Source organism: Falco naumanni, chromosome 1, assembly GCF_017639655.2.
Source record: "Falco naumanni isolate bFalNau1 chromosome 1, bFalNau1.pat, whole genome shotgun sequence".
In the NCBI taxonomy this organism is placed as follows: domain Eukaryota; kingdom Metazoa; phylum Chordata; class Aves; order Falconiformes; family Falconidae; genus Falco; species Falco naumanni.
The window spans coordinates 117622368-117649280 of record NC_054054.1 but is presented as its reverse complement, the minus strand read 5'-3'; the positions used below and the strand labels follow the sequence as shown (position 1 = coordinate 117649280).

The 26913-nt window shown below is 49.8% G+C and overlaps 1 protein-coding gene across 1 annotated transcript in view; it reads left to right on the top strand.

Moving 5' to 3' along the window:
* The window catches only part of DNAH9 (dynein axonemal heavy chain 9), a 188722-nt gene that overhangs the window by 13222 nt on the left and 148587 nt on the right, over window positions 1-26913 (top strand). Inside the window, exons 10-26 of the mRNA XM_040588011.1 lie at window positions 122-236; window positions 2095-2163; window positions 3366-3492; window positions 4800-5055; window positions 6278-6519; window positions 8978-9113; window positions 10171-10367; window positions 10463-10887; window positions 12532-12754; window positions 15023-15189; window positions 15562-16432; window positions 18321-18451; window positions 19538-19664; window positions 22501-22653; window positions 23647-23772; window positions 24451-24690; window positions 25674-25834. Coding sequence (XP_040443945.1) covers window positions 122-236; window positions 2095-2163; window positions 3366-3492; window positions 4800-5055; window positions 6278-6519; window positions 8978-9113; window positions 10171-10367; window positions 10463-10887; window positions 12532-12754; window positions 15023-15189; window positions 15562-16432; window positions 18321-18451; window positions 19538-19664; window positions 22501-22653; window positions 23647-23772; window positions 24451-24690; window positions 25674-25834 — 3766 coding nt within the window. The remainder of the gene's footprint in view (window positions 1-121; window positions 237-2094; window positions 2164-3365; window positions 3493-4799; window positions 5056-6277; window positions 6520-8977; window positions 9114-10170; window positions 10368-10462; window positions 10888-12531; window positions 12755-15022; window positions 15190-15561; window positions 16433-18320; window positions 18452-19537; window positions 19665-22500; window positions 22654-23646; window positions 23773-24450; window positions 24691-25673; window positions 25835-26913) is intronic.

Below are 26913 nucleotides of genomic sequence, written 5' to 3'. Positions count from 1 at the left end.
TGGATTTAAGGAAGGAAGCTGGGAAATTGGAGCAGTTTTGTGCAGATGAGTTGCTGTGGGTGTATCTCTGGGGTTACAGTGCAGTGTTCAGTCAAATGCTGTTTCAATGTGCCCTCCCCAGGATGCCCCCCTGTGCACAAGAACATGCCACCAGTAGCTGGGGCGCTGGGCTGGGCTCGGGAGCTGCGAGCACGAATCCAGGTGCCATTTGATCACTTCAGGCGCATCCCACATCTGTGCGTGTCTGTTCCAGCTAAGTTGCTTTATGACCATCTTGATATCTTTTCTCTAATCAATCTGATTTTTCTTTCTGTGTTGAACATTATCTAATGGTTATAGCTGAAATAATTCTTAGCCAAAGAGGTGTGAAGTGATTGCACTGGTGCTAATCAGCTTCCCTGCGATCATTTTTTTTGAAGAAACTCATTAACTGGATTGGTTTTGAAGTGGTTAAGAGGCACAGTGGGATAGTACATGGGCTGTTCAGCTTTCAGACATAGTTCTGGGCTGCAACTGAAAGAGGTATCAGGACCTTTTCCACTGCAATCCCACTCGGCGTGTTCTCCAGGGCTCCCTGGGAGCAGCCCCGGTTGTGGCACCACCAAGCTGTGAATGGCAGGGCAGTGCTGGACTGCACTCATCTAAGGTGGATTGCTGGAGTTTCCAGGTTGGCGAACAGATGAGAACTGTGCTGGACACTGACATAAGGCAGTCTTCTCAGCATCAAACAAAGGAGCAATCTCCCAAGATCAAGGAAAGAAGCTAGTGCTGGAATGCTTATCACCCGAATGCTTGTTACTGTGGGTGGTCTTGGAGAAGTGTGGCTCCACGCTCGCATCTACCCCATCTCATGGCACTGTATGAGACAGCACTTGAGCCCTGTAAGCAGAGTAGTGTTTGTCTTAGGACAACTGAAGGTGCTGCAGGAACTGCACCTTGTACCTCACAGGAATAGCTTTACTTGTGCTAGAACAGAGTTCTGAGTAAATGGATCTACTTTTTTAATGTTCTTGACCAAAATAAGCCACCTCCATCACTGCAATATTCGTAGCCTACCCTCACTGTGTATTGCCATTAAATGTCTTTAAGAGCACAGTTATTCTGCAGCAGTGATGACTTCAGTGCAATGAAACAAGCTTTTGGACCATTCCCAGCACAGAGCCCAATTTATCATGTCTGGTTTGAATCTGAATGGCAAATTTTGTGAACTATGAAGAAGGACCTAGATCTGCATTTTGCATTGATTTTTCTTTCCTCTGTTTGGAGCAGTTAATAGCCTATGCCCTGCAGCAGGGGTGATGTAATGTTGTTTCCTATGTACAACTTGAAAGGGGAAAAGGATTAAAAAGGGGAAAACAAAGATGGTTTTGCTGGGGTTCGTTTAGAGGACTTGTTTTCTTCCAGAAGGTTTGATCGGCACTTGCCCAGTGGTGACTGCTCAGCCAGTCCCTTTGCTAAGTTTTGTTTAAGTTAATTCAGATTTTGTCAAAATATCCTCCGAAATCAACAACCACTTTCAGGAAAGCTTTGATATTGTAGGTGAAACAGTGGGGAGAAGGTGGCCTTATAGGAATTATTCTGGCCAGCTGCCTCCCTGGGTTCAGAGGCAGCTGTACAGCCTGGGCTCCCCACGCTCCAGCCTGCCTTTGCTCTGCCCTGCTCCTACGGCTTGAGGGGCACAAATCTGGCACTGGGAAGAGCTGCATCTCCTGGCGGCCACAGGCCGGTTCCTTCTGAACTGCTTTGATCGTAGGAAGTGCTGGCTGGTAAGCGGCAGTTGCCACGCTGGGTACAAGTGTGGGGCGTGAAACTGGGAGCTTTAGGTGTGTAGGAGACCAGTGTCCCTCCAGCAGCCCTGAGCCCTTCTCCCTGCCAGGAGGATGTTCCCCTCTTGCAGGCACCTGCGGGAGCGCAGCGGGGCTGGGGGAGCCTAAGCACAGCGAAAGGATTTTTGGTGGGGTGGTGGGGATGAAGTCAGAGGTCGCCAGTCAGAGTCTGCCTGCAAACCGGTGGGTAGTCTTGGGGAGGGGGTAAGTACAGATGACAGTCTCACAGAGCTGAGCGTAATGCTGAGTTTGTCTGTTGTGCTACCAGCTGCCTGGACTCTGCTGAAGGACGGAGGGTGATGGAGAAGTATGAAGAAATGATCCGGCTGCTCGACAGGTAAGAGGTGGCTCAGGTAAGGCTGTAACGGTACGGAAAACTTTCACCTCTAAGCCACCTTCCAGCACATTTGCCAGCCCAGGGCCTGGGAATGTCGCTTTCTGAGCCAGAGGAAATTTTCTGACAAGAGAGAAGGAGGAGGAGTGCTGTGTATACCACAGGCTTTCTGGGATGTCTCGAAATGAGAAGTTTGCATGGGAGGAACGGGGGCTGTGCAGCCTGGCAGAAGCGTTGCAACAAGCTTCTGTTGGGTGTCAAAGCTGCTGTGGTAGGAAACCTGGGCTGGCCAGAAGTCTCAATCCACTTGTGCCCGCTCACAGAGTGTGTTTACAGTGGCTGTGATGTGCATATTCCACAGTTTGGAGTGGGATTCTTTGTCCCTGACTTAGTATCTTAATGTTTGATTTTAAATCCAAGCTGGTTGCTCTGGGCTTTCCCTTGGGAAGAGCCACCCTGCCAGGAAGATGTCTCTGCAGGGTCTGCTGGCTGCAGGGCAGCTGGAGGGAACTCTGTATCTAGTTGCCAACAGAAAAGCTGAATAATTACAGTGCAGCCTTTCAGAAGGGAGTAGACAGACAAGAGGGTCATGGGTGACTTCAACAGAGGTCGTGTTTTCTGGGTGACATTTCCCAAAGTGCTCAGGTGACAAGGTGATTTTCAGAAGAGTGTGTTGCTTGGGTGGTTGGACTGTCCATGACACGTGAGATACCAGGACCCCTCTTCAGCTCTCTGTATTTCCATCCTCAGTGGTGTCACTGAGTTCTTGAAGAGCTGAATTTCCCTGAAGGTGACGGTTCCTCTGCAATGGCTCTGAGAAGTGCAGGCAACTGCATCCATCCCAGCATTTGTACGGGTTTAGTCACCTGTCCTGCTGGACACTTTGGAAATGCCCAGTAGCTGCTTATCTATTACTGTAGGCTAAATCCTTTTGAAAGTTTGCGTCCTCTGCTAAAGATGGTACTTGAGATATCTTTGCCCTCCTGACGATGCTGTTGCTCATTTTCAGGTGCTTGTCTTTGAAGCTGTGTTGTTCATGTAGATGGTGTGGATGGGTTTTTAATATTCCTTCATGTTCTTCAGTTCTCAGAAATGGGCTTGGCTTTCATTTAGTTATATTCCTTGGTCTGCTGGCTTGGTAGCTACACGGTAGGTGGGTTTTTTTTCATTTTTTTCTTTTTTTTTTCTTCTTTTTTTTCTGGCAGGTACCAGGAAAAGCTTTATGCAGACTGGTCCCAGACAGTCTCAGAAAAATCACAGTACAACCTTATTCAACCACTTATCTGTCGGGATCCAGAAACCAAACTGATCACAGTCAATTTTGATCCCCAGGTAAAAACTGCCACCCGTTAGCTTGCCTGCCTGCCTGCGGGCATTTCTCCAGTCCCACTGTGTGTGGGAGGGCTGGTGGGGTTGGTGCTGGATCTGTTCTGCTGAGGTCCGTGGAACCTCTTCTGTGTTGGTTAACATGAACTTACCATCCTCTTTGTGTGCTCTATCTCTTCGTAAAATATCAGGACTATGGTTTAAGCAGAAAAAATTCTAGTTAAGGCCAGTGGCAGAAAGACCCTGAGTAGCCAGGGTGAGCAGCTGAGTCAGCATCTCCAGACTGGATTTGATGCTTCTGTGGGAAGTGTTGGAGCGTCATCTACAGAGGTGTCAGGAACCCCTGCCTGTCACCCAGGGCAGTGACAGATACAGTCCCTGTGCTTGTGGCTTCACCTGTTTCTGTTCATTCCTGCAGCTTTCCAGTTTTCCTGCTGAAAAGAGAGGCAGGGACTAGAGGGCATGAGTGGGATGGGATCAGAGAGAGATTTCTTCCCTGCGTCTTCACAGGAAGGGTTGATATAATGTGCCAGCCTAAGGGAAAGGTGATTTCTAGGGAGCTGCACCTCAAGCTCGCCCCTGCCTGTATGGTGTGCTGAATTTCTGTCACCCTGCCGACATGTGCGGTTCCAGGAATGTTTTACCTCTCACTAACCACTAAACTGACCAAAGATTTTTAGTCTTAGAAGTCGTATATTGTACTGGAAGACCTTGCTGCTCCCTTTGTTACAGGGACACCTTTATACCTGAGTTTATAATTTAATAACCCCCCTCAATCTGGTCTAAATGCAACTCAAGCACGCACTGACTGCTTTTGTTTGGGCTGGGAGAACCCTCCAGCAGAAGTCTTTGGTGAAAGCTGGCCAGGCCACAGGAGGTTTGTGGTGATGTTTCTTATTTATTTATTTATTTAATGCCAGTCAGCCCAGCAAACCAACAGAACTGGAGCTATCTTGACTTTCACTTACATAACTGCTAAGCCCTGCTTGCAGGCACGGTATTGCTGAAAGACCATATTGATGAGGTTGGCTTGGGAGGACCAGGGATCCTCGTGGTTTTTATAGACTGCAGGGAGTTTGCTGGCTGAATGGTTAACAGAGCTGTCTGCCTTTGGTTGAGAAGAAAACCAGAGGCAAAGATCAATGGGAGGCAGATGGTGTATGGCCTAGGAAGGTCCGGGCCCCTTTCAGAGCACGCTGCTTTGTGAACAGAACAGCGGGAAACCCTGAAGATGCTCAGAATTGGTTGGGGAGTGTCTGCCAGGTAAATGGGGAGTGTTGTTCCGTGCTCAGTGCTCTGCCTTGTTTCTCCAGCTGGTTTCGGTGCTGAGGGAGGTGAGCTACCTGTCTAGCAGCCAGATAGGAGCCATCCCACCGACGGCAGCAGAAATCTATTCCTCCAAGGAATCATACCGGCAGATGGTGGCCAACTTGGAGCTGATGGCAAACAGGTACAACAAGGTCCTGAGGACAGTCCTGGAGATCGAATACCCTTTAATCCAGGGACAACTACACCATATCGACCTGAAGCTGAAAGAGGCAGAAGAAACGCTGAACTGGAAGATGGAGGGTGAGCTGGCTCTGTGCTGGGGGAATGAGCGTTTGGGTCTCATCAGATTCCTGCATGTGCCCCACCACAATTCGGTTCCCCACCGCAGCTCCCAGCAGGGCAGGGGACTCTCCGGCAGAGCTAGTGCTGGGGAGGTGAAGGGCAGCCCCCAACTTGCCTGCTCCTTTCCACATTCCCTTGGTCTGCTGGGGCTGTGGACGGGATCCTGCTCCCTTCGGGCTCAGCCTGGGCTTCTGGGGAGGAGCGGCTGCCCTGTGAGCAGCCCTGCAAGGCGATGGCAAGGTTTGGGTTTGCGAGAGCCAGCAGGGCTGGGGTTGGAGCATCTGCTCGCTGATTGTGCTGCCCCCCCTGTGCCAGCCTGGGTGCCCTGTTGCGTGGCTGCGTGCCTGTGTCCCCGAGGCGCTGCTTTCTCACCCAATTGTGCAGGGAGTGGGAACCCTTGGCCCAGCCATCTGGCACTGGGACAGACTTGTCCCAGTGAGAGCCAGGACCACCTCGTTATCTTCCCCAGAAGGATGAAATACTGCAGCTAGAGGTGGGGTTTGTGCACCGTGACTTTGGGATGATTTAACCAGTCTTCTTGCTTGATCAGTTTTAATGGCACAGCGGAGCAGAGGAAGGCAATTTGTTTCCTCTCTGTGGAAGCAGACTGCTCACAGGTGGAATATATATTTCTGTCATCAGGTTTGTGGGATGAACAGGAGGAAGTGTCCCCCCTTAGGAACATGCAAAGCAGAAGTCCTCATGCTGAAAAACCCTTTCTCAATGGCACAATAAAGATGAAGGGATTTTCCTGCAGGTGAACCCTAAGTTCTCTGCTTCTAAATGCAGCCGTTGCTGACACCTGGGGCTGGTACGGGCCGTGTGTTAGGGCTTTGGGTCTCTGCTCTAGTCATGGTGGTAGGGATGCTCAGCCTGTTGTACTCTCCAGTAGCAGTCAGTGGGAAGTCAAACCTGGGTAGCGGAACCGTCGGACATCCTTGTGGTGATGGTAACCCTGGCAGGAAGCAGAGGCTGTGGCTGTCCGTACCAGGGCTTGTTGGGGTAGGAGGGAGCTAGAAGTGGCTCTCTTGGTGGAGGTGGTAAGTCTTCTGCATTAATGATGGGTGAGAAATACACGCGACCATGGGGAAAAGGTCAGAGGCTGGTCTTAAGGAAGGTGCACAAGAGCTCGGCCCAGCAACTCTAAGAACAAGTAGCCAATCTAATTTTTTTTTACCAGGTGTCTGGGATCACATCTCTGTGGTGATGGATGGTGTCTATGATCTCGAGCAGAGGATACAGAAAGCCAAAACCAATGTTGAGGAGATCCAGACCATTGTGCGATCGTGGGTGTCGCCCATATTCGAGAGGAAAGATTGCAAAAGGGAATCGCTGCTGAGCCTGGAGGACTGTCAGGACCGTCTGGAAAGGCGCTGCAGCCTTGTCAGAGAGTCGGGGCAGAGGATCCACTCGCTGCTGAGGGTGAGGGGACTTTCTCTGGGGCTCTGTGTGTGTCTGCACTCTGGTGAAAGCGTCCAGAGCTGTTTCACCTTAAAATTAACCCCCTTAACTCATTTTGAAAACCTTACCCGGTGTTAATTAACAATAGCTTGATGAGCGAGCTGGTGAAGCTGCCTGGTGCGGGGCTGCTTGGCTGGGCACCCAGTTCGGTGCGGGGCTGCTTGGCTGGGCACCCAGTTCGGTGCGGGGCTGCTTGGCTGGGCACCCAGTTCGGTGCGGGGCTGCTTGGCTGGGCATTGCTGGGCACCCAGTGCGTGGCAGGAGGAGCAGCAGCTGCAGCCCGGCGATGGAGGCTGAGAACAGTGGCTGTTGTGGAGCCACTAGAGGGGAGTCGTGGATCAGGCTTTGGGATACTGCTCAGAGGAAAAATCCCCCTCTGAAATATGTTCAAACTTGTCCCTCTGTGGGAGCAGGAGGTGATGCTGACAGGTCAGGGAGGGGCTGGGTGACAGGAGAAAAGCTGCTGTCCGAAACCTTGGTGCGTTCCAGCATCTTTGCCAGAGCTGGGAGCCCTATTTGCAGACCAGGAGAAAATCCTAAGCTCTGCTCCTCACCTTCCAGGAGTGAGGTGTTATGCATGTCAGGGACAGCACCTTGGCCTTGAGGGAGATGGATTTTAGCTCTGACCTGAGGGTCACCGTCTGGCTTTGGACTCTGGAGAGAACTGGCTGACCCTCTGTGGGACACTGTGGTCTTGTTGCTCACCTTACCTCGCTGCCTGCAGCTACTCCTGGACCGCTAACCCCCTTTTCTGCACACTGAACCCATGTTGTTCTGCTGCTGCAGCTGGAACGGGCTCGGCTGCCTCCAGCTACCACCCAAAAGATCAGGGCACTTGCTGGATTGGCCAAGGAGAACAGGGGTTTGTGGTCATGGCAGGAGGGCTGGTGCGGTGGCACCATCAATGCTGCTCACGGGAGCAGGACCAGCTGCAAAGCAGCATGAAGGTCCTGGGGAGGGAAAGGCACCATGGCCTGGAACGGGGTGTCCCCATGCCTCTGTCCTGCTGGTCAAACCTGGAGGAGAAGCAGCAGAAGGGCCAAGAGCTGGTCTGTCAGGCTTCCCTCAGGGGTTTCTGGGGGCGGGTGAGCTGAGACCACCTAGGGGAGCACAGCGAGGTTTTGGGTATGTGCACCAAGGGCGAAGGCAGGGCAGTGGGAGGCTGGCTTTTGTTGCCCGTCCTTCACCAGGGTGAGCCCTCTGAAGTAAAGGCTCAGGAAGGCACCAGTAACCAGGGGACGTTATCAGCTACAAGGACAGGGAATGATGAAGAGAGGGTGGTGCTCTCAGACTGGTGTTCTGCAGAGTTCATTCCTATGGAGTTCCCCTGTCTCTCGCATCAGGAACATGAACTGGGGTGAGTCTGCAAAGGGCCGGAGCCCCGGCTGGCTCTGCTGAGAGTTTGAGCACCCAGCTATGATGTGTTGACTTGGGGAGCAGCAGGTTTGGGTTGGCTCAAGCCCAACTGGCAATGCCACTCTGCCTCGTGTGTGCCAAGCTACCGGGCGGTGGTGGGAACGGCACCTCTCCTGTGCCCCCACATGTGAAATGCTGCCAATGTTGACCACCCAACAACAGTGTGTGTTGATTTCTGCTCACTGCAAGCTGGACTTTCTGGTTTTTGAGACCGTGCCTGTGTTGGGAGCCCCTGGCAGGCTTAGGAGAAGGAACGCTCAGAGGGCGTAACAAGGCAGGGGACGGGAGCACAGTGGAGCCTGGGAGGTGCTGGGAGCAGGTACACATCATGGCCTTGTGAGGATGGAGAGAGGAAACCCAGGAAGGGCGAGTCCCTGCCGTGACCCAGAAAACTCTGAATTTTCTGTCTGGGAGCTTACCTGGAAGAAGGGAACACAATGAGCTGAGAAGTTGTTAGCCAACCCTTTGTCTTCTGATTCCAATCATTTTCTGTTTTACATGGTTTATTGAAAAGCCCATTCTTGATTTTAGAAGTTCTCTGGTCTTGAGATGACCATTTGTAGGGCAGAGGTGTAAGCAATCCACCCTGACAGCCTCATTGACTCAAGGTAATATTATACAGGCCACTAGGGCTGGGTCTTCATGAGTTGGGCTGAGCCTTGGAGACCCCTGGGTGCTCCCTGCCCCAGGTGTGCAAAGCAGCCTCAAGCCCTGTGGCATTAGAGAAGAGGGAGGAGAACATGTTGCAGAGCTGCTAAGCCTCTGTTGCACTCTATTTTTACCTTGAAATTATTTTGAGTTCTTTTAGGTGACAAAGCAGCCCTCAACAGAAGGAGCAAACCGTGGCCATGTCATTAGGAGCAACACCTGCCTGTCTGGTTTCCCATCCTTCCATGAGGCTGGTACCCATGTGCTCACTGGCCCCAGTCCTTAGCTGTGGGCAGTGCTCTTGTAAGGCAGACTCAGCCCTGCTGTATTTGAAGGCATCTTCTTTTTCTTCCAGGAAAACCAGAGTCTCTTACTTGCAGACGCTGGGTCTGATATCTGGAAAGCCTATGTGGATTACGTGGATGAGATAGTCCTGGATGGATTCTTCACTGCCATTGAGTGCTCGCTCAAGTACCTCCTGGAAAACACAGGTGACTTGTGGTTCCTCTCCTCTGGTTGCGATAGCTTCAGTCTCACCAAAGGGAGGGTTCTGGTTTGCGCTTTCCCTTATACCTGGAGTTGCTTTCTTCCTGGCTTTCTGCTCTGCCTCTTACAAAGTTTACAAGTGCTGGGGCAGCCTCCAGGTGGGTGGGTGGGTGACTCCATCCCCCAGTCGCTGGAACAAAGCATTGCTTGGGGGTAAAGATAGAGACACCATTTGCATAGATTAATGGATAGAGAAAATTGAGGTGTCATCCCAAGCCTTTGCTTGGGCATCAGCCATCTCCTGCCTTCCCATGCACAAAGCATCAAGGCCACACAATCTTTCATTTGTGGAGAGTGTCAAGAGCCAGTTCTGCTGATGAAAGGCATGAAAAAAGCCCTCAAGCCCTGAGCATTTGTCCTGTGAAGAGGTGAGGTGGATTCAGGAATCACTAAATCGGACCTCCTGCCTAAGGTCAACCGTGGAGGTTCACTCAGTCTGCTGAGAGCAGCTTGTGTCCAGCTGAAGCACATCTCCAGGAACACTTCCCTTCTGCGTGTGGAGACACGCTCAGATGGAGAATTGCATCCAGTTCTTCAACAGCTTGTTAGAAACAGGCACGTAACTTCACATTTGCATTTGGTTTCAGTTTCCGGTTGCTGGGATTTTTTCATGCCTTTCTCCACTAAAGAGCCTCTTGGTTCCTGTTGTTTTTCCCCTGGACAAGTACCTATGTGTGTAACCGTTCAGGTCTCAGGCTGCCTTTTGATTAGCTAAAGAGCCTGGTCTCTTTAAAGTTTTCGTTTGCACTTTTTCCAGTCCTTAAATCACTTGTGTCTCATCTGCTCTCCAGTATCTCCTGTGAGTACCAGAACATCAGCTAGTTGCCAACATCTCCTCCATGTCATGTGCAGACCTGGACCCAGAGAGGGTGTGTCTGTGATCACACCTGCCTGGTGTCCCTGTGGGGCATGTGTGCATCTTGTGGAAGGATGTTGGTGGTGGCTCAAGATCACTTTTCTCCCCTTGAGAATGATCTTGGCATCTCTTTTCTTCCCTACCAGATCCCAAGGCAGGGCTCACTCCCCTGTTTGAGGTGCAGCTGGATTTGGTGATCCCAGATTTGATTTTTCATCCCTCCTTGGACCCTGGCACGAACGATGGCTTCTATGACATAGTGGAAAGTCTTATAAATGACATCTACTCTATCTCGTCGCTGGTGCCCAGGCTGGCCGAGCACAGCGGCTTCCTCCACTACCAGGTCTGTGGCTGTGGTGCTCCCTCGTGCTGTGTGGCAGTGAGGAGGTACCGCGCTGCTCCTGCATCACTGCGCTCTCCTCTCCTCTCCTCTGCTAGGCTGACATGGAGGACATGGCTGACTTGGCCGACATGCGCCATGAACTGATGGGACGTGTGCAGGCTGTGATGGCAGCATGCTGCGATTACCGCAGTGCCTTTGACCACTATTCCTACCTCTACGGGGATGACAGGAAGGAGTTCTGTCGCCAGTTTCTCCTCTACGGGCACATCCTCACTGCTGCAGAAATTGAGGCCCATGCAGAGGATGGGGTCCCTGAGACGCCTCCCACACTGCAGCAGTTCAAAGAGCAGATAGACTCCTACGAGAAGATCTACGAGGAGGTGAATCGCATCGAGCCCATCAGGATCTTCCACAGCTGGATGAAGGTCGATGCTCGGCCTTTCAAGGCATCCTTGCTGAACGTGATTAAACGGTGGAGCTTGGTGTTCAAGCAGCATCTCGTGGACCACGTCACGCACAGGTAAAAGCTGTTCCTGCCTCCTCTCCGCAGGCCCTGTGCTGACCAAAGGGGGTTTCCCTTGTCTTGGGTGGGCTTCATCATTTCACACTGATAACCAGGCTAATACAGGAGCAGGAGAAGGGGACCTGTACTTTCTGATGCCACCTCTATCACATCCCCTATATCTTCCACCCCCTGGTCTCTGCTGGGAACTGGAACGACTGAGTGTGTGATGTGGAAGCAGTTATATGGACTTGGGACCATTGGCATCCCACGAGCCAACGCTCCTGGCGCTTGCTGCATGGTGGTAGATAGGACGTCTGTTTGTCCATTCATCCTCATCCAACTAATCTGATCTCTGCTAGGGCTCTGTGCTTGCTTTGTTGAATTTGATATAAGCCACCAGTAAAGCTGCATTAATGCCATGAGGTACTTGCTGTATTTCTAAATGCATTGCTCTTTTGAATGCACTCTGTGAAAAAAGTAATTCAGGTTGCCTGCTATGAGCAGTCGTGGGGAGGTAGTTTCAAGGTTATAAAAAAGGAGGAGTTTTGGATGTAAGTTTTGAATTAGCATGTGTTCCCTGCTCTGTGTAGCTGCTCAGTTGCCAGGTCTGTGCAGGACGATGCATCAGGTGATTTATTTGAGTAGTTGCAACTGAAGGATGTCATAGGTCTTGAATGCTTTCAGATATTTGTAGCAGTGAAAGGCTGCTGCTTGTGGTGGTTGATATCATCTCATGTTCTTTTCAGCACCATAATTCTGTTAGATAATTTATGTGCAAAGTGGTTTTTGTGCAGCTTGGCATGGGCATTTAGGAGTTCTTATTGAGTCCCTGACTCAGCAGTTTAGTCTTTATTAGGTGAAGTATTTAAGGATGCATTTTGGTCCAGCAGCGTCCACAGAATTTAAGTGGGCACTTAAAAGTAAGCATTTCAAGAAGAGGAGAATGGCTGTGCTGGAAAGGAGCAGAGACCCAGGAGCTCATTATGCCTCTGCTGACAGTGCCCAGTTGCTGGGGAGATTAAGAACAGGGTAAGCAGGCAGAGAAACTCCTCTTGTCAACAAATACTCCTCTTGTCTCTAACGGTTTATAGCTCAAGGACTTTGAGAGACAGGGTTTGTGCCTTTGTATTTAAATACCTGAATGGATTTTTTTTTTTTTTTTTTCTCCCACAAACGTTTGGTTGCTTTTCTGAACTGCTGTGAATTTTTGTCTGCATCCTCCTGCAGCAGGGAGTTACCTGTGAAATAAGGCAGTGTGTGAAGAAGAATCTGTTTGGTGTAGCTTTGCAACCTGCCGGGTCCATTTGGGGATCTTGAATTCTTGCATTGGAAGAGATGAGATGAAAACTGTCATTGCAAACTCACTCTCTCCAGACCACTCCTGAGCTCAGAGGTCTCCATTATACTCCCTCTCACGTATCTTTGCTCCAACCTGAGAAGTCCCAACCTATTTGTCTGTTCCTTGTGGGAATCTGCCACATCAGTGGATCCTTCTGAGCGTGAACCGTGGTTCTGATGGGCTCAGCACGTTGCCATGCACTGGACAGAGTTAGCCAGGCTTTTTCCTGGTCCGTGCCATCCAGCTGCCTGGCATAAGGCTGGTAATTATTGCAATAGGAACTGCTCTCATTTTGTGCTTTCCTGCTTTGCGTTGCACAGCTTGGCTGACCTTGACGAGTTCATCAAAACTGCCGATAAAGGTCTGAGCAAAAAGGTTGAAAAAGGTGATTATGATGGCTTGGTGGAGATCATGGGCCATCTCCTGGCCGTTAAAGAAAGGCTCAGTGCCACTGATGCCATGTTTGAGCCCCTGAAGCAAACCATCGAACTGCTGAAGACGTATGAGCAGCAGCTGCCGGAGGAGGTCTATAAGCAAATGGAGGTGGGTGAAAACTTGTGGTGGACACGCCGGTTTGTTGAGTAGCAGATGTCAAAGAGACTGTGAGCTCAGAGTGTTGCAGGAACATTTAAGACCCTGTTCCCTGTCATTAGAGGGCCTCAGTGGATAGTATTTTGCTATTGCGGGATGTGCCTTAATAGCTCTAAATTTTGGAGTTATATTGAGATTTTTCTTTTAAAGCAGCGATTAAGCCTTTTGTTATGTATGAAAAACATAGAATTGCCTGCTCCAACTCCCAGCGATTACTCTTGAAAAAAATTAATGCATTTTCAAATACATCTGTTAATTAGGTTGAATTATAATTATTTTTAAATAAGCTAGTTCTTGGCAACAGTGGAGATGGGAAGGATAATGTTGGCAGAGGAGTTGCCTTCTCACAGGATTTCAGTCCTCCACTGGTTCTGTAACACTGAATTTGCTTGACCCAGAGGACATCACTGAGAGTGGTTATGAAAGTACTTTGGCACCTTTCCACATCTGGGTCTGATGAATCAGTTTTCTTTTGGGAAAATCTTTCCTTTCTGGAAAGGGGACCATGAGATGGAGGTTAGAAAAGACTGTGAGGTGCCCAGCGGGCCTTGGGAAATGGGAGACAAGCACTGGCAACAGGCAAGATGTTACAGTGGAGAAGCATGTGGCTACGTGCTGACGGTCACCCTATAGCCATGGGTGCTGCAGGCAGAGGCATCTGTGCAGGACACAATGGTTAAAAGCAGGACCTTTTGGAAAGATGTTCCTGCCGTGTGCAGCAAAGGCTGCAGTTTTCTGCTGCAGGCTTGGATGGGAGCTGAGTGGGGTTTGGCAGTTGTCTGGTCTTCTGCTTGTGCAGTTGTGATCCTTAGGTTCCTATAGACTCCCTGAAAACAGGAGAGCTGCGTTATGTGGATGCTCTGGACTGAAGCTGTTGCAGCAGCCAACATAACTCATGGTGCTGCGGGGAGCCCGGCTCTGCTGGTTCCTCTGCCTGAGAGCTGCTTCTCTGGTGCCTGTTGCACAGGTATATTTCAACAACTGATTTGTTTTTCCCATGGAAGAAATGAGAGATTTGTGCGAGCCATTCAGATGCAGGAAGTAACAAAACAGTTTCGTTCTTTCTGGCAAGCGACAGCAACACGTAGTTGAATGATTCATTCACTCCTGTATACAGCGGGAAACCCAGAAATCAGCTCCCCTAGGTGCTGCCTCCTCCGTGGCTGTGGGGATGGGTGGGCAGGAGCTGGTAGCTTGTATGAGAAGGACAAGGAAGCAGCTTCAGGTGTGCCCTGATGTGGTCATGGGTAGTGACTTCTATTGAGACTGGGATATCAAGTGCCAGAAAGAGACCCCTTAGGAGGGACTGACCCCGCTCCGCTGCCTCGGAGCTGCTTCCAGGTTATTTCCCTTCTTTCTGTAGTGTTGGTGGGTCTGTATTAGTCTCTTCAAATATGTGGAGTGGGACAAAAAGAAACCCAAAGACTTTCCTGTGAGCTTGCGCAGTACGTGGGGAAGTGGGCTTCCCAAGGGCAGAGCACTGGGACTCGAGGACAGCAGAGCCCTTGGCTGGTGTCGGTGTGTGGGCTGAAGATATGGCCTGAGAAGCCTAGTGAGGAGAAATAAAATCCCTTTCTGAAGAAAATCCCGGGTACGGGGGGTGCATTGTCAGCAGTGCTGTGCACTTGCAGCTTGGGTGCAGCCCTGGGAAAGAAACTAGTCTTATTTACTACTAATATTACATACACAATCTGGAGGTATTTGCCCCAGAGAGCTGGCTAGAAGTCCTTCTGGTATAACATCTTCTGCTCTAAGAGCTGCCAGGAAATTTCCCAGGCTGTGTTTCTTAAATAGCTCTGGGAAGCTGGGTGATCCAATGAGCTTGCAGCCGCAGCCCATCCTCCTGCCTGCAGCCTCTCCCAGCAGGTGCTGGGTCCCGCTGGGCTTGGTGGTGGGATCCTTGTTCTCTCTTGAGCATGGAACCACCCTGAGAGCCCAGGGTCTAGTCTGGAACCCTTCTTCTGAAGTTACAGAACATGTGGTTACAATCAGAGCTGTCAGTTATAAGGTCTCAGTCTCCATTCGTTTTCAAAATTGTGACTAACTGGTAAATTTTATTCCAAATTGTGTGCTTAGCCTTTGCATCACAAGAAAACTTCCTTACAGTTTTAGACATGGAATCTGTTGCTTTTCCTGTTCTGTGATTATCCATAAACAGATCGGACACATCTTATATTGAATAGCAAATACTGCCTACCAGCATTTAAATTTTGCTTGCAGGAGCTGCCAGAAAAATGGAACAATATAAAGAAGCTGGCGATAGCTGTGAAGCAGCATGTGGCTCCTCTGCAGGCGAACGAAATGACAGTTGTGCGCAGGAGCTGTGCAGCGTTTGATGTTGAGCAGCACAGATTCAGAGAGCGATTTCGGAAAGAAGCACCATTCAGGTAGGGGCAAATTATAGCATCAGAGAAGCCCTGTGGAAAAAAAAATAAAAAATTGTGGGATCACCTCTGAGTGTCCTGAGGACGTATGCTTGAGCCCTTGCGTATGTTTCCTACCTTCTCACAGTGCTGTGTCTGTTACACCCGGGGTGTTTTGTCCCTGGGAACGCTGTCCAGTGTTAGCAAGAAATTGAATCTAGATGCTGAGTGCACAATGTCGCTTTAAGGTGGCGTCGGTAGTGCCACGTGGCTGTACCATCAATGTGTACTATAGGCATTTCGGCTCTGCTTTGTCTCTTAGAGGCACTGTTTGTTTTATGTTTTCTTTAGAAGTGGTTACAGTATTGCTTATGAAAAATAAATGTTTCTTTCTAGGTTTGACACAGAAAAACCTTATCAACTGCTGGATGCAAAGCACAGTGAGATTAAACAAATGGAGTCAGCCATGACCTCGATTTATGAATCGGCTGGTCTGTTTGAAGTCATGGTGCCAGATTATAAACAACTGAAGCAGTGCAGAAAGGAGCTGTGTCTTCTCAAAGAGCTCTGGGATATGATCTCTCTCGTGAACACTAGCCTTGATGACTGGCAGACCACCAAATGGGTGGATATCAATGTGGAAAACATGGATCTAGAGTGTAAAAACTTTGCAAGGGAGATTCGGAATTTGGATAAGGAAATGAGGTCATGGGATGCTTTCACCGGGCTGGACAGCAAGGTGAAGAACATGCTGACAGCCCTGAAAGCTGTGGCAGAACTTCAAAATCCTGCCATTAGAGAAAGACACTGGAATCAACTGATGCAGATGACGGGTGTGAAGTTTGTGATGGACTCTGACACCACGCTGGCTGACCTTCTGAAGCTCAACCTACATAACTTTGAGGATGAGGTTCGTGGCATTGTGGACAAGGCAGTGCGAGAAATGAGTATGGAGAAAGTCCTGAAGGAGCTAAAAATGACTTGGAGCACCATGGAGTTTCAATACGAGCCTCACCCCCGGACAAACATTCTATTGCTGAAATCAGATGAGGAACTCATTGAAACTTTAGAAGACAACCAGGTGCAGCTGCAGAATTTAATGACATCCAAGTATATTGCTTTCTTCTTGGAGGAAGTGTCTGCATGGCAGAGGAAGCTGTCTGCTGCGGACTCTGTCATTTCGCTCTGGTTCGAAGTGCAGCATACATGGTCTCACTTGGAGAGCATATTCATAGGCTCAGAAGACATACGAGCACAACTTCCCGAGGTATGAAACCCCGTGTCCTATTCTTCCTGTTTGGGAAGTGTTGAAGAGCCTTCATTATTCGAACCAGGGTTGTCTGTAATGCCATGTTCCCCAAAGCAGGGCTTTCCTCCTACTGCCGCGCTTCTTTGGAGGCTCCCGTAGTGCTATAATAGTTTCCCTAGGTGCTGCCCCAGGATGTTTTTGTACTGTAGATTGTGCCTGAGCCATGCTGAGAAGCTGATTTTCTCCCCTCCACCACTGCACAGCAAATACAGAGCTCCTGGAGACTGAGAGCAAGGCTGCTGGCTTCTCTCAGTGCTGCAGGCATGTTCCCTTTGTCCTCAGAGGGGAGAGGACTGGGATAATGACTCGGACATTGCAAATTGTCAAACCAGAGCTGGACCAGGCAGCTTTGGCAGCATCCCCTTCCCTACCTTCTGTGCCAGGGCAGGGAGGGGGCAACTGTTCCCCCACTCCTGCTTTGGCAAATGGCACAGAGTTGTCACTGGTGACCTCCTCGGGGGTGTCTTCATGTCCAGCTTCTAGTCTTATGCCAGATTCCCTTGACTGTTAGAAAATCTTCCCTGCTGGACCACTCGCAGCTGTGCTGAGGAACCTCAACTGTAGTTGACTGTGCCACTGCTGTCCCCATCCACATGCAGCGGCACTGCCGGGGCACTGACACCCAAGGCAGGGGGTGCAGAGCCCTTGACACCCACACAGTATGCCACCCTGTCTCCATCCCTTCGTTCTGGTCTGCTTGGACTATTCCTCCCTCTGCTTTGGAGAGTGCTGGGCACACCTTGCTTACTGGGCAGTTCATGCAGGTGCCGATAACCAGTGCCCTGAAGGCTGTACCATGGCCAGCAAGCTGTTAATGTCCGACAGCTATCTAATGGCGTGCATGAAATTGCATCATGATTTAAATCAGCACCCTACTGGGCAGCTGTCTGCATCTCAATACCCGTCTGGCAGGTGGCACAAATCAGCAGCCTCTTCCCTTCCCTAGAAGAAAGGATTCATCCTGTCTCAAAGGATGAATCAAAGCCTGTAGGGGCTGACCCTGCTCAGGAGGTACCCAGGGCTGGGAGAGGATGTGCCGCAGGGCATGGGGCACGTGTCTGGCACTGGCTGCGTGGCCAGTGTGCAGGGAGGGCTGAACCCTCCAGCCAGAGCCTGGCTACCAGGGCTGAACACAAGTTACTGTGGATGTGTTACCAGGAAAGCATGGAGCACTTTTATTTGGTGCCCTGGCTCACCCGGGAGGCCTGGGAAGAAGGGAGGAGCAGGGGCATCTTGAATGTTACTTTGCTTATTCTATACTATTTAGCTCCAAAAATTCAGGGTTTCCCTGTTAGGTGCAGAGCATAACGGTCAGTGTGCTCCTCTGCTGCTGGTGTGGGGTTTCCACGGCTGTACTCAGGTGAGGAAGGACTTTTCTCTGCACATGTCATCATGCCCATCTCGAGGACGGGCACTGCGATTCCTCTGCTGTAGTCAGAGGGGGAGAATGAGCTCAGTAGCCTTTCTCCCATATTGGAGCATTTCCTGCTGCTGTGGCCAGGGAAACTTGGTATTTCATCTGGACACAGGAGGGGAAGATCAACAAGGAGATATTCAAAGGGAAATTAAATCCCATGAAAACGGTCCTAGGCATTGGCTTCTGCATGGATCACTTTATCCACAACCCCTTTGGGCTACAGTGACAAGAAAGCAAGTGCATCGTTGGAGACTTGTTTCAGGCACGTGTGTGGAAGAGCCATTCTGGGAGGGTGGGGAGGTCCCTCTGTGCTCTGGGCAGGAGGCTCTCTGCAAAGAGTCTCCCCTCAGGCCAAGGACAGCACCCAGAGCCTGGGCTCTTGGCACAAAAATCAGTGGGTGTGGACGTGTCCTTTGTTTTGCTTTTTAGGACTCTAAGCGCTTTGAAGGGATCGATGTGGATTTTAAAGAACTGGCCTACGAAACTCAGAAAACCCCAAATGTAGTTGAGGCCACCAATAAACCGGGTCTCTCCCAACAACTGGAGGACATTCAAAGTAGGTAGGTAGAACTTACTAGACTGGGATCAACTCTCGTAAGTTTTGTTTAACCTGTGCTCCAAGGCTTTCTTCCTAGGCTGTGCATTCTTTGCATTCTGATCTTTCTTGAGTCTTTTTACTTGTGATCCGTCACCCTGAAGCCCCCAGAGCGGAGTCTGGCTTTGTGTGTGTGCCAACTCCCATCCTGAATATTCATTTGCACACACACAAAGCCAGGCGTTCAGCTGGTTTTAATAACACGTGGCCTTACTCCCACCCCAAACACAACATCTTACATATCTGTTTAGCAGTTCAGGCAGGGAGATCTGTAGCAGAGCTGAGCCTGTGTTCTTTAATTTACAAAATTATCTCTGTGTGTATACCCTTGCCACATGGTATAACGAGATTCCCTGAGAAAGACCTTGGTGTCCTGAGATGGATCTACTTCTCGCTTAATGTATGAGCTATTCTACCTGGAACACACTTCAGAGTTAATAGGTGTTGTCAGTAATAACTATCCATTTAAAAATTTTATTTTTTATTCACATAAGGCCAGTGGTACTCGTAGAGGACTAGCTGCATGTTATTTATGAACTTTGTAAGCTCAGCAGCAGCTTAGTGTGTAAACACGGAACGACTCATTTTAGATCGGAGCAAACAAGTTTCCTTTCAGGCTTTGCAATCACAAAAAGCTGAGTAGGTTTGAATCAGACTTTAAAATGTGGTTCATTAGAATAAAAGCAGTAATGGAAACTTCCATCCCAGTGTGAAATTACCTGTGGCAGTTAAGAGCTTGTCTAAAAGGGTAGGTCAGACTGTAAACCCTTTCTAGCCTCTTCTTCCACTGGTGTTTCTGCTTTTTTATGAGGCTTCTCTGACTCTTAGGCTGTTTGACCCTTGAGAGCAGAGAGATCTGTGAGTACTATGTGCTTTGTTGATCTGTTTGGAAAATGCTGCAGTGGGACCAGCCTACAGGCTCAGCTTGTGCCTGGCATTTCCCCATGGTAGGGAATCAAAAATCTGCTTGATAACCCAAACTGTAGCATGAAACGTGAAAGGGTATTTGCCCACCTGTCCTGGGCTCTGCTTATCTGCTTTTCCTCCCCAGGCTGTCCCTGTGTGAGAAGGCTTTGGCTGAATATTTAGACATGAAGAGGTTGGCCTTTCCCAGATTTTACTTCATTTCTTCTGCAGATTTATTGGATATTCTTTCCAACGGCACCAATCCACATCTGGTAAGCAAGCCCTGCTGTACTGTATCACCTTTGCATTTTCCAGCTGTCAGTAATGTCACAGTGGAGGATGCTGTCTTGGGACTCTTCTATCGTATCCTTTCTTGAGTGCTTTTTCTCCCACCCTCTTGGATTAACAATAATTCTTTCACAGCTGGTCTTCATCAGTCATCTTTGAAAGGCATCACGTGCACTGCACGTTGTCTGACCTAACCCTGGTGATGCTTGCAGGTAGTTCTGAAAGCGTTGCACAGAGTACAGCTATGCTTTTGATGCCATGAAAACAGTGGTTTAGTTTCTGCTGGGCTACAGTGGGGTTGGAGGAAACCATCTTTCTTGATGACCTTGGCCAAAACTTATTGCTGACCTTGGATCCCCAGCCTGGCTTGCCACCAAACTGCATCTGCCATTGAAAGAGCCACAGACTGGTCATTCAAGGGTGGAAGTGCTGGCAACTGATGGCTTGGAGAGGTCCCTCTTTTTAGGCAGAAGAAACATTTGCTAGTCAGCCACTTCTTCCTTTCCCTGTGCAACGGCCTTTGGGATGCCCTGATTATAGCAGGAGAGAAGGACACAATCTGAAAGGGATGAGACACTGGTGGGCAGGCAGTGGCTACGGTCACAGCAAGTCTTGGGCCACCCGCCCACCACGCAGCTCGGGGGCCAGGCTGGCCATCTGACCTCTGCACTGGCCTTCGGTGCCATCTGGCTGAGGAGGCTCCGCTTCTCTGGGCTGGGGTTTCTGGGGATGGTGCCTGAATGCCAAGTGTGGGGAAATCGTTCCAGATGTACCATTCCTCTGGTTGACGTGGGTGGATTGCTGGATTATCCTGTGGAGTACCTTGTAGTAACCTTCCTGTTCTAGGGAATGGCTTTGCTGTGCTCTTCTCCCCGTTCCCCAGAGGAGCACAGACATCTCCCATCCCCCAGCACACAGAGCTCACAGGATTTGGTCCTGCAGCTGTTTTTCCACACAGAGCACAGCACCATTAGGGTTGATGATTAGTGCTACAGGAGTTGTTGGGAAACCCTGCCCACTGTGCCTGGCAACGCTGTGACCTGGCTGGCCTTGATTGGGATGCATCATTTATCTGGGGGTTGGTGTATAAAACCAATCAAAATGTTCACAGCAAACAGAGACTGGATAAGGAATGAACTCCTCCTTTCAGCAGTGAGTAATCTCACCTTCTTCAAGCTTTTCATTATTTTCAGCATTCATGTGCACAGATGAATGGAGCAGGCTTGTGCACCGTTTGGAGATGCTGCTGTTTGCCACTAACCTTTAACGCTGCTTGTATCTGTTTCTGCTGCTGGGTGATTTCAGCCCGCAGAGTATCATTAATACGTAGTTGATTGATATTTAAAATGGAGAGAAAAAAACCCACAGCAAGCAAAGAAAAGATACTGCTTTGAAATGCTGCATGAAGTAAGGCGCAATTCCTGGCATTTTCTGTTATTCAAAACTATTTGCAGTAAAATCAAAGTAAATGTCAAGTAGGATCATACATGGATACACTCTCAGCCTTTCCACTGTAGTTTCAAAGTCTGATAATTCCTAAAGGAGGATTAAACGCACAATGATATTATCCTCTTGAACTGGATATTGAACTTGTGCAGATTCAGATGTATCTGGTGCTCTGGTGGCAGAATTGCAGACGTGCTGGGGTACACCCAAAGTCCTGCAGACTGGCTGGACACTGGGGATTTGTGAGCAGAAACTTCTAGATGTAACAAAAAGCTTCTCTGGTTTACTTAAGATTTGAAATGAGATATGCTTACGTGGCAGGGAGCTGGGTGCCCATTGCTTCTCAGACATACTTAGCACCTTCCAGGATTTGGCCCTGCTTGAACGTGCGTAAGACTACTGAGGTATGTCCACCTGCCAGACAGCTTGTAAGGAGGAGCGCTGTAATCCTTTGGGAGTCAGTAAGAATTAAATAGACAAGTCCACCCACCTTTCTCTGAAAGCATCAGAGCACCAGGTGTCACGGGCTGTTCTCCTTCCCCTGTCTCTGGCTGTCATTGAGAGAGGCAGCTCCTGCCTGGGACAGCTTTGTGAGCTGACCCTTGCAGCAGGAACATCAGCCCTGGGAGAAGCCCAGGCGTGACACGCAGAGTGATTTAGTTGTGTGTTATATAGTGATCTAGAAGAAGCGTTGGTGACCTGCTCAGCTCCCAGCAGGCAGGCGCTGATGTTTAAACCCTGCAGCAGTGACACTAGCATCTCCCTGTTAGCTTTTCAAACTCAGCTGGGTGTGAACAGCACAGGACTGAATTATTTTTTTCCTTCTGGAAGAGTGCTTTTGGTCAAGATGGGGATTTTGTAGGTCTGGGTTGTGAGCTGTTTATCATGGGTCTTAGGCAGAAATAAAGGTCTTCCTCCTCCATGGAGGAAAATTCAGGACTTTTCATTGACATAAAATTGATTTTTAGTAGTGAAAAACCAGAAATGTTCATAGTGAAGGAGGCTCCACAATCTGCTGAGAATAGGATGAGATGGAGCCATGGCTAGAGACCTCTCATAGCTACAAGCAGGGAAATCAGGGCTAGGAGGTCATGCAATGTTTGAGTGCTTTCTGTGCTTTTTCCCTGCATGGGAGATTTCCTAATGGGGAAATATGATTTATTAAGGCATGTCTGTTTTCTAAATTATGTAGAATTACTGGGAGAAAATGCAAGAGGCTTGTGTTGGTGGTGTCCTGGCCCTGCAGGAAGATGTGGTGCTACAGAGATGTCCAAGATCGTGCTCTGTGAACATGATTGTGCCTGTGACATGTATGGTGATCTCTATTCTGCTTCTCCTGTCTCAGTTGCTTTATTTGCACAATTCCTTTTGCAGGTGCAGCGCCATCTTTCCAAACTCTTTGACAACTTGGCCAAGATGAAATTCCAGCTGGACTCTGAGCAAAAGGCAACCAAGGTTGGCCTGGGAATGTACAGTAAAGAGGAGGAATACGTCAGCTTCAGTGAACCCTGTGACTGCAGTGGGCAGGTGAGAGGGAAGAACTGTCCAGTGGAGTCTGCTCCCCTGCCCCTTGCATGGGCATCTTTTGCCAAGACATCGTAGACCTTCGCTACTCTTCCTTTATGTATGAGAAAAGCTGGAAGCGGCAGTGTGTAATTTAATTCCTCCTTACACCATAGTTCTTGGCCTCACTCTAGACAGCAGGACTGTCACTAAGGTGGGGCATAGGTGCCACAGTCCACAGGGAGAAAAAGGGCCATGGCCTTTCTCTAACTAGGTTTCTTTTATTTGAAATTTTCAAAGAGTTTTTGAAGGTTAGTCTTGCAGCTTGTTACAAATAACCTCAGTAAGAGAGGGGATGCAGATTGAAAATAGACTAAGCTATTCTATAGCGCCTCTGCGTGCATACCTTTTAAAACAGAAGGCTTTTCTTCTTGTTTTCCAAATCTTTCTTTCCTAGGATGAGTTAAAGTACAAAATCTAAGAATCAAACTACCGCTCAGCTTGTCTGTCCCTGTAGTTGCACCTTTCTCCGTGGGCTATTGTAAGAGGCGAAGGTACCCAACAGCAGCTACTGAGCTCCCCAGTGACGGAGCTTGCTGCATTTAAACTATATTCTCGGTGAGGGCTTTGCCCGTGAAATACTAAATTCAGCAGGAATTGTGTTCCCAAGTTCAGCAGTAGCTTTCTCCTGCTGCTGGCAGATTGTGCCCAAGTCCCATGAGTGATTCTGTCATGGCCTGGAGGTGGAATGCACCAAACTAAATTACGCATCGGTGGGGTTCATTTTGTTTTCTCCTGTAGCTGGAGTTCAAGAATGATCTGCCTTGTATTCGTGGTGTCTGGAAATAGATGCTCATCCTGCAGTGCCAGAATTGGCTAAATCCACCCAGTACGGAGGAGGCTGAGAGGCTCGTTTAACTTGGGAGCTCAGATGCTTGTCCCATTCCCTATCTTCACTAATTACCAAAGGCACTTAAGAAGAGCAAATGTGTTACTGTGATTTCATCTGCTCTCCAGGTTGAGATCTGGCTGAACCGCGTACTAGACAGCATGAGGGCTACTGTGAGAGACGAGATGACAGAAGCCGTCATGGCTTATGAGGAGAAACCGAGGGAACAGTGGCTCTTTGACTACCCTGCCCAGGTATCTGCTGCTGCTTCCCATCTCCATTCCGGCTGGCAGGTGGAAAGGCAGCGCACGCGTGGCTTCCCCTTCAGTCCTGCCCTTCCCTTCTCTGGTGGCCTCGAGCTCTGGATGAGGATGTTTCTGGCCTCTGCTGTGCTGTCCAGGAGGGAGGAAGGGTGAATTGTCTTTTATTTTGGTGATCTCCTGATGGAGTCTTCAGGCTGAGCTCCTTGCTTTGGTTAGGGCTCCAGGGAGGATTTGGTCTTGGCTGGGTTACAGAGTGCGGGGGCTTGGGCAGTGCCTGTTGCACCCTGGGTGTCACAGGACATCTGTACACCCAGAACGAGAGGTATAGTGGGATAGCAGGGGTGAAGCTGAAGGAGGAAAAAAGAGCCCCTCAGAAGCATCTCTGACAGCTTCGTGGTCTCCAGCTCTTCCCCCTCTGCTGTGTCAGGCATGTGAAAGGTGCTGATTTACTAATAAGCAGCTGCTAAGTATGTCTAGCACTGATATGGTGTTTTAAATGAATGTCACAGGGCAGATCCATGTTGTCCTGACTGCTGTGACTGCTGTATGAAAAAATACTTAATTTCATGTCATGGATACTTCATCCTTGATCTCCCTGTGGATCAGACACTCTTGAACGTAAGGAAGTTCTGGTGCTTTCCTTGATACTGAGCCAGCCCCTTTCCCCAGGTGGCTCTTTGCTGCACCCAGATCTGGTGGACGACTGAGGTTGGGATTGCCTTCGCCAGGATGGAGGAAGGCTACGAGAACGCGATGAAGGAATATCACAAGAAGCAAGTGACCCAGCTGAACACCCTTGTTACCATGCTGATTGGGCAGCTCTCCAAGGGCGACAGGCAGAAAATCATGACCATATGTACCATCGACGTGCACGCTCGGGATGTGGTGGCAAAGATGATAGCACAGAAGGTTTGTGTTTGCAGCTCAGCATGGCCCTGTGTTGGGTGTTGGAGAAGGGGTTACAGGAGTGGTAGACCAACCACAGGCCATGCAGATCACTGCCTGTCTCGGTGGGAGACACGCGGCTGAATTCACTTCTGCACACTTTGGGTAAGGAGGCAGAAAGCTGCTGTAAGGCTGCGTTGCCATTCTGGATCATGGTCCTGCAACACCGCGGGGGTGATGACGTTGTGCTGGGAGGCTGCTGGATGCAATCTCAGTTACATCTTCAGAAAACAAGAAAATGCATTTGGGCTTTCCTTTTAAAGCCTCCTTGGTCTGGTGTGGGGCCACAGGGACCCCCTTTGAACTCCATTCTGAACACCTCTTCCACACCAGACCCCTGTCCTTGATGCCCTGTCAAGTGTCCAGCCCTAGGGATGGGTGGGAAGGTGCCCTGAGTGTGCTTGGTTGTGCTTCACCCTCATCTGTGTCCCCTCGGAGGCAGCCAGGCTGCTCGCAGGGTTTCTGGCTTCAAGGCCCCGCTGGGTTAGGTGGTGCCTTGCCTGGGTTGTGGCGAAGCAGTCCACCTGCTGGGCCTGCCACTGGGCATGCAGAGCATGCTGGCCATGGCCATCCTTGTCCCCCTGTCCCCAGCCTGTTTGCCTGCTGCTGTGTGTGACCCCTTCCCTGTCTAGTCAGCCTCTGCTCCTTCTCCTCCGCTGTTTGTATTATAAAAGCCTCTTCACAGCTTCTTAAAGCTCCTCTTCAGGAGTCTTTTTGTGCTGCACTTTGGTCCTCACTTTTTTCTCTCCCACCGTGGTGGTTACTAATTTGGTTCTTGCCCTCTAGTGATGGGAGGTGGAGAGGTGACGTTTCTCGCCACATCGCAGGGAGGTTCCCTTCCTACACCCATCTGCCTTTGGAGTGAGGACCAGTCTGTCCCTGATGCAGACTTCATTGCAGTCACCATCCCTGGCCTTCCCGTGATGGTGCTTGTGGGTCTGTTGCAGGTGGACAGTGCCCAGGCGTTCATTTGGCTGTCACAGCTCCGGCACAGATGGTCGGATGAGGAACGTCACTGCTTTGCCAACATCTGTGATGCTCAGTTCCTGTACTCCTACGAATATCTTGGCAATACCCCTCGGCTTGTGATCACTCCGCTGACTGACAGGTAGGTCCCTGGGAAACACCATCATAGCTGGGCTTTGCCACACAGTTAGAGAAAGAGCTGCCAACCAAAGATGGATTTAGTCTGGACACCTGTATCCCTCTTGTTCTTGCTCCGTGTCCCAGCAATCTGGTGGCTGAGCTCTACCTGTCACCTGGTTTGTGATTTGATGGTGTTACCCTCTGGGGTACCTGTGCCTCGGATCCCAGGGTGGGATTCAGCTCACAAGTTAAGATGCTCACTTGCGGGTGTCTGCCTGCGCACAAGCTGTCCGCACCCCATAGAGCTGGTGAGTCTAGAAAAATCCTGTCTTGAAGTAGACATCTACCACTTGGTTCAGTGGTCTCAATGGAGACACCTGGGGTGACTTGAGATGCTGTGTTGTCCCTGCTGGCTTCCAGCTGCCAATTCAGAAGCATGCAAGTCTCCTGTGGATCTCTTGTCACATCTTTCCATGCTATGTGACATTTCAGTAGCCAGGAGAATCTTGGGTGGCTCTAGTCACCTGTGTTAGTCAGCTGAGCCAAATCCCTGTTCTTTATCAGGTTTTGTTGGCCATGACTACAGCTCTGTGGCTTGTGGGTGGCTATACTCCTTGCATATGTGGGCACCTCCCTGGGCATCATCAACATGACAGAGAAGCTTTGGGGCTTGCTGCAGCGCTGAGTGGCATCAGTCACAGTCCACCTGAGCAGGTTTCAGTTAGTGATAGAGAATGGGATCCTTTGGGCTGAAAAGCAGTGGGAAGCAAGAGGGGGGTCTTTCAGAAAAGCCAGCCTTTTCTCATACTGTCTGGGGCATGCCCAATATCAATGAGTGGTATGAGGATCCAAAGAAAGCACAACCTGGATGTGAGGAGGTTGGGCAGACCTTGATGGAAGATGGGTGTCTCTTAGAAAAAGCACAGCTGGGCAGAGGTGGTAATTAACACCCAAGAGGACCTTCAGCTTTGGCATGCACCCTGCTCATGTACAGCTTTCCAGAAGAAAGGTTCTCCCCAGCGCCTTGCCCTAGTGCCATTTCTCTGCAGCCCAAGTGACCTGTCGGACCAGGTCTCACTTTTTCCTTTTTCTTCCTTCGTC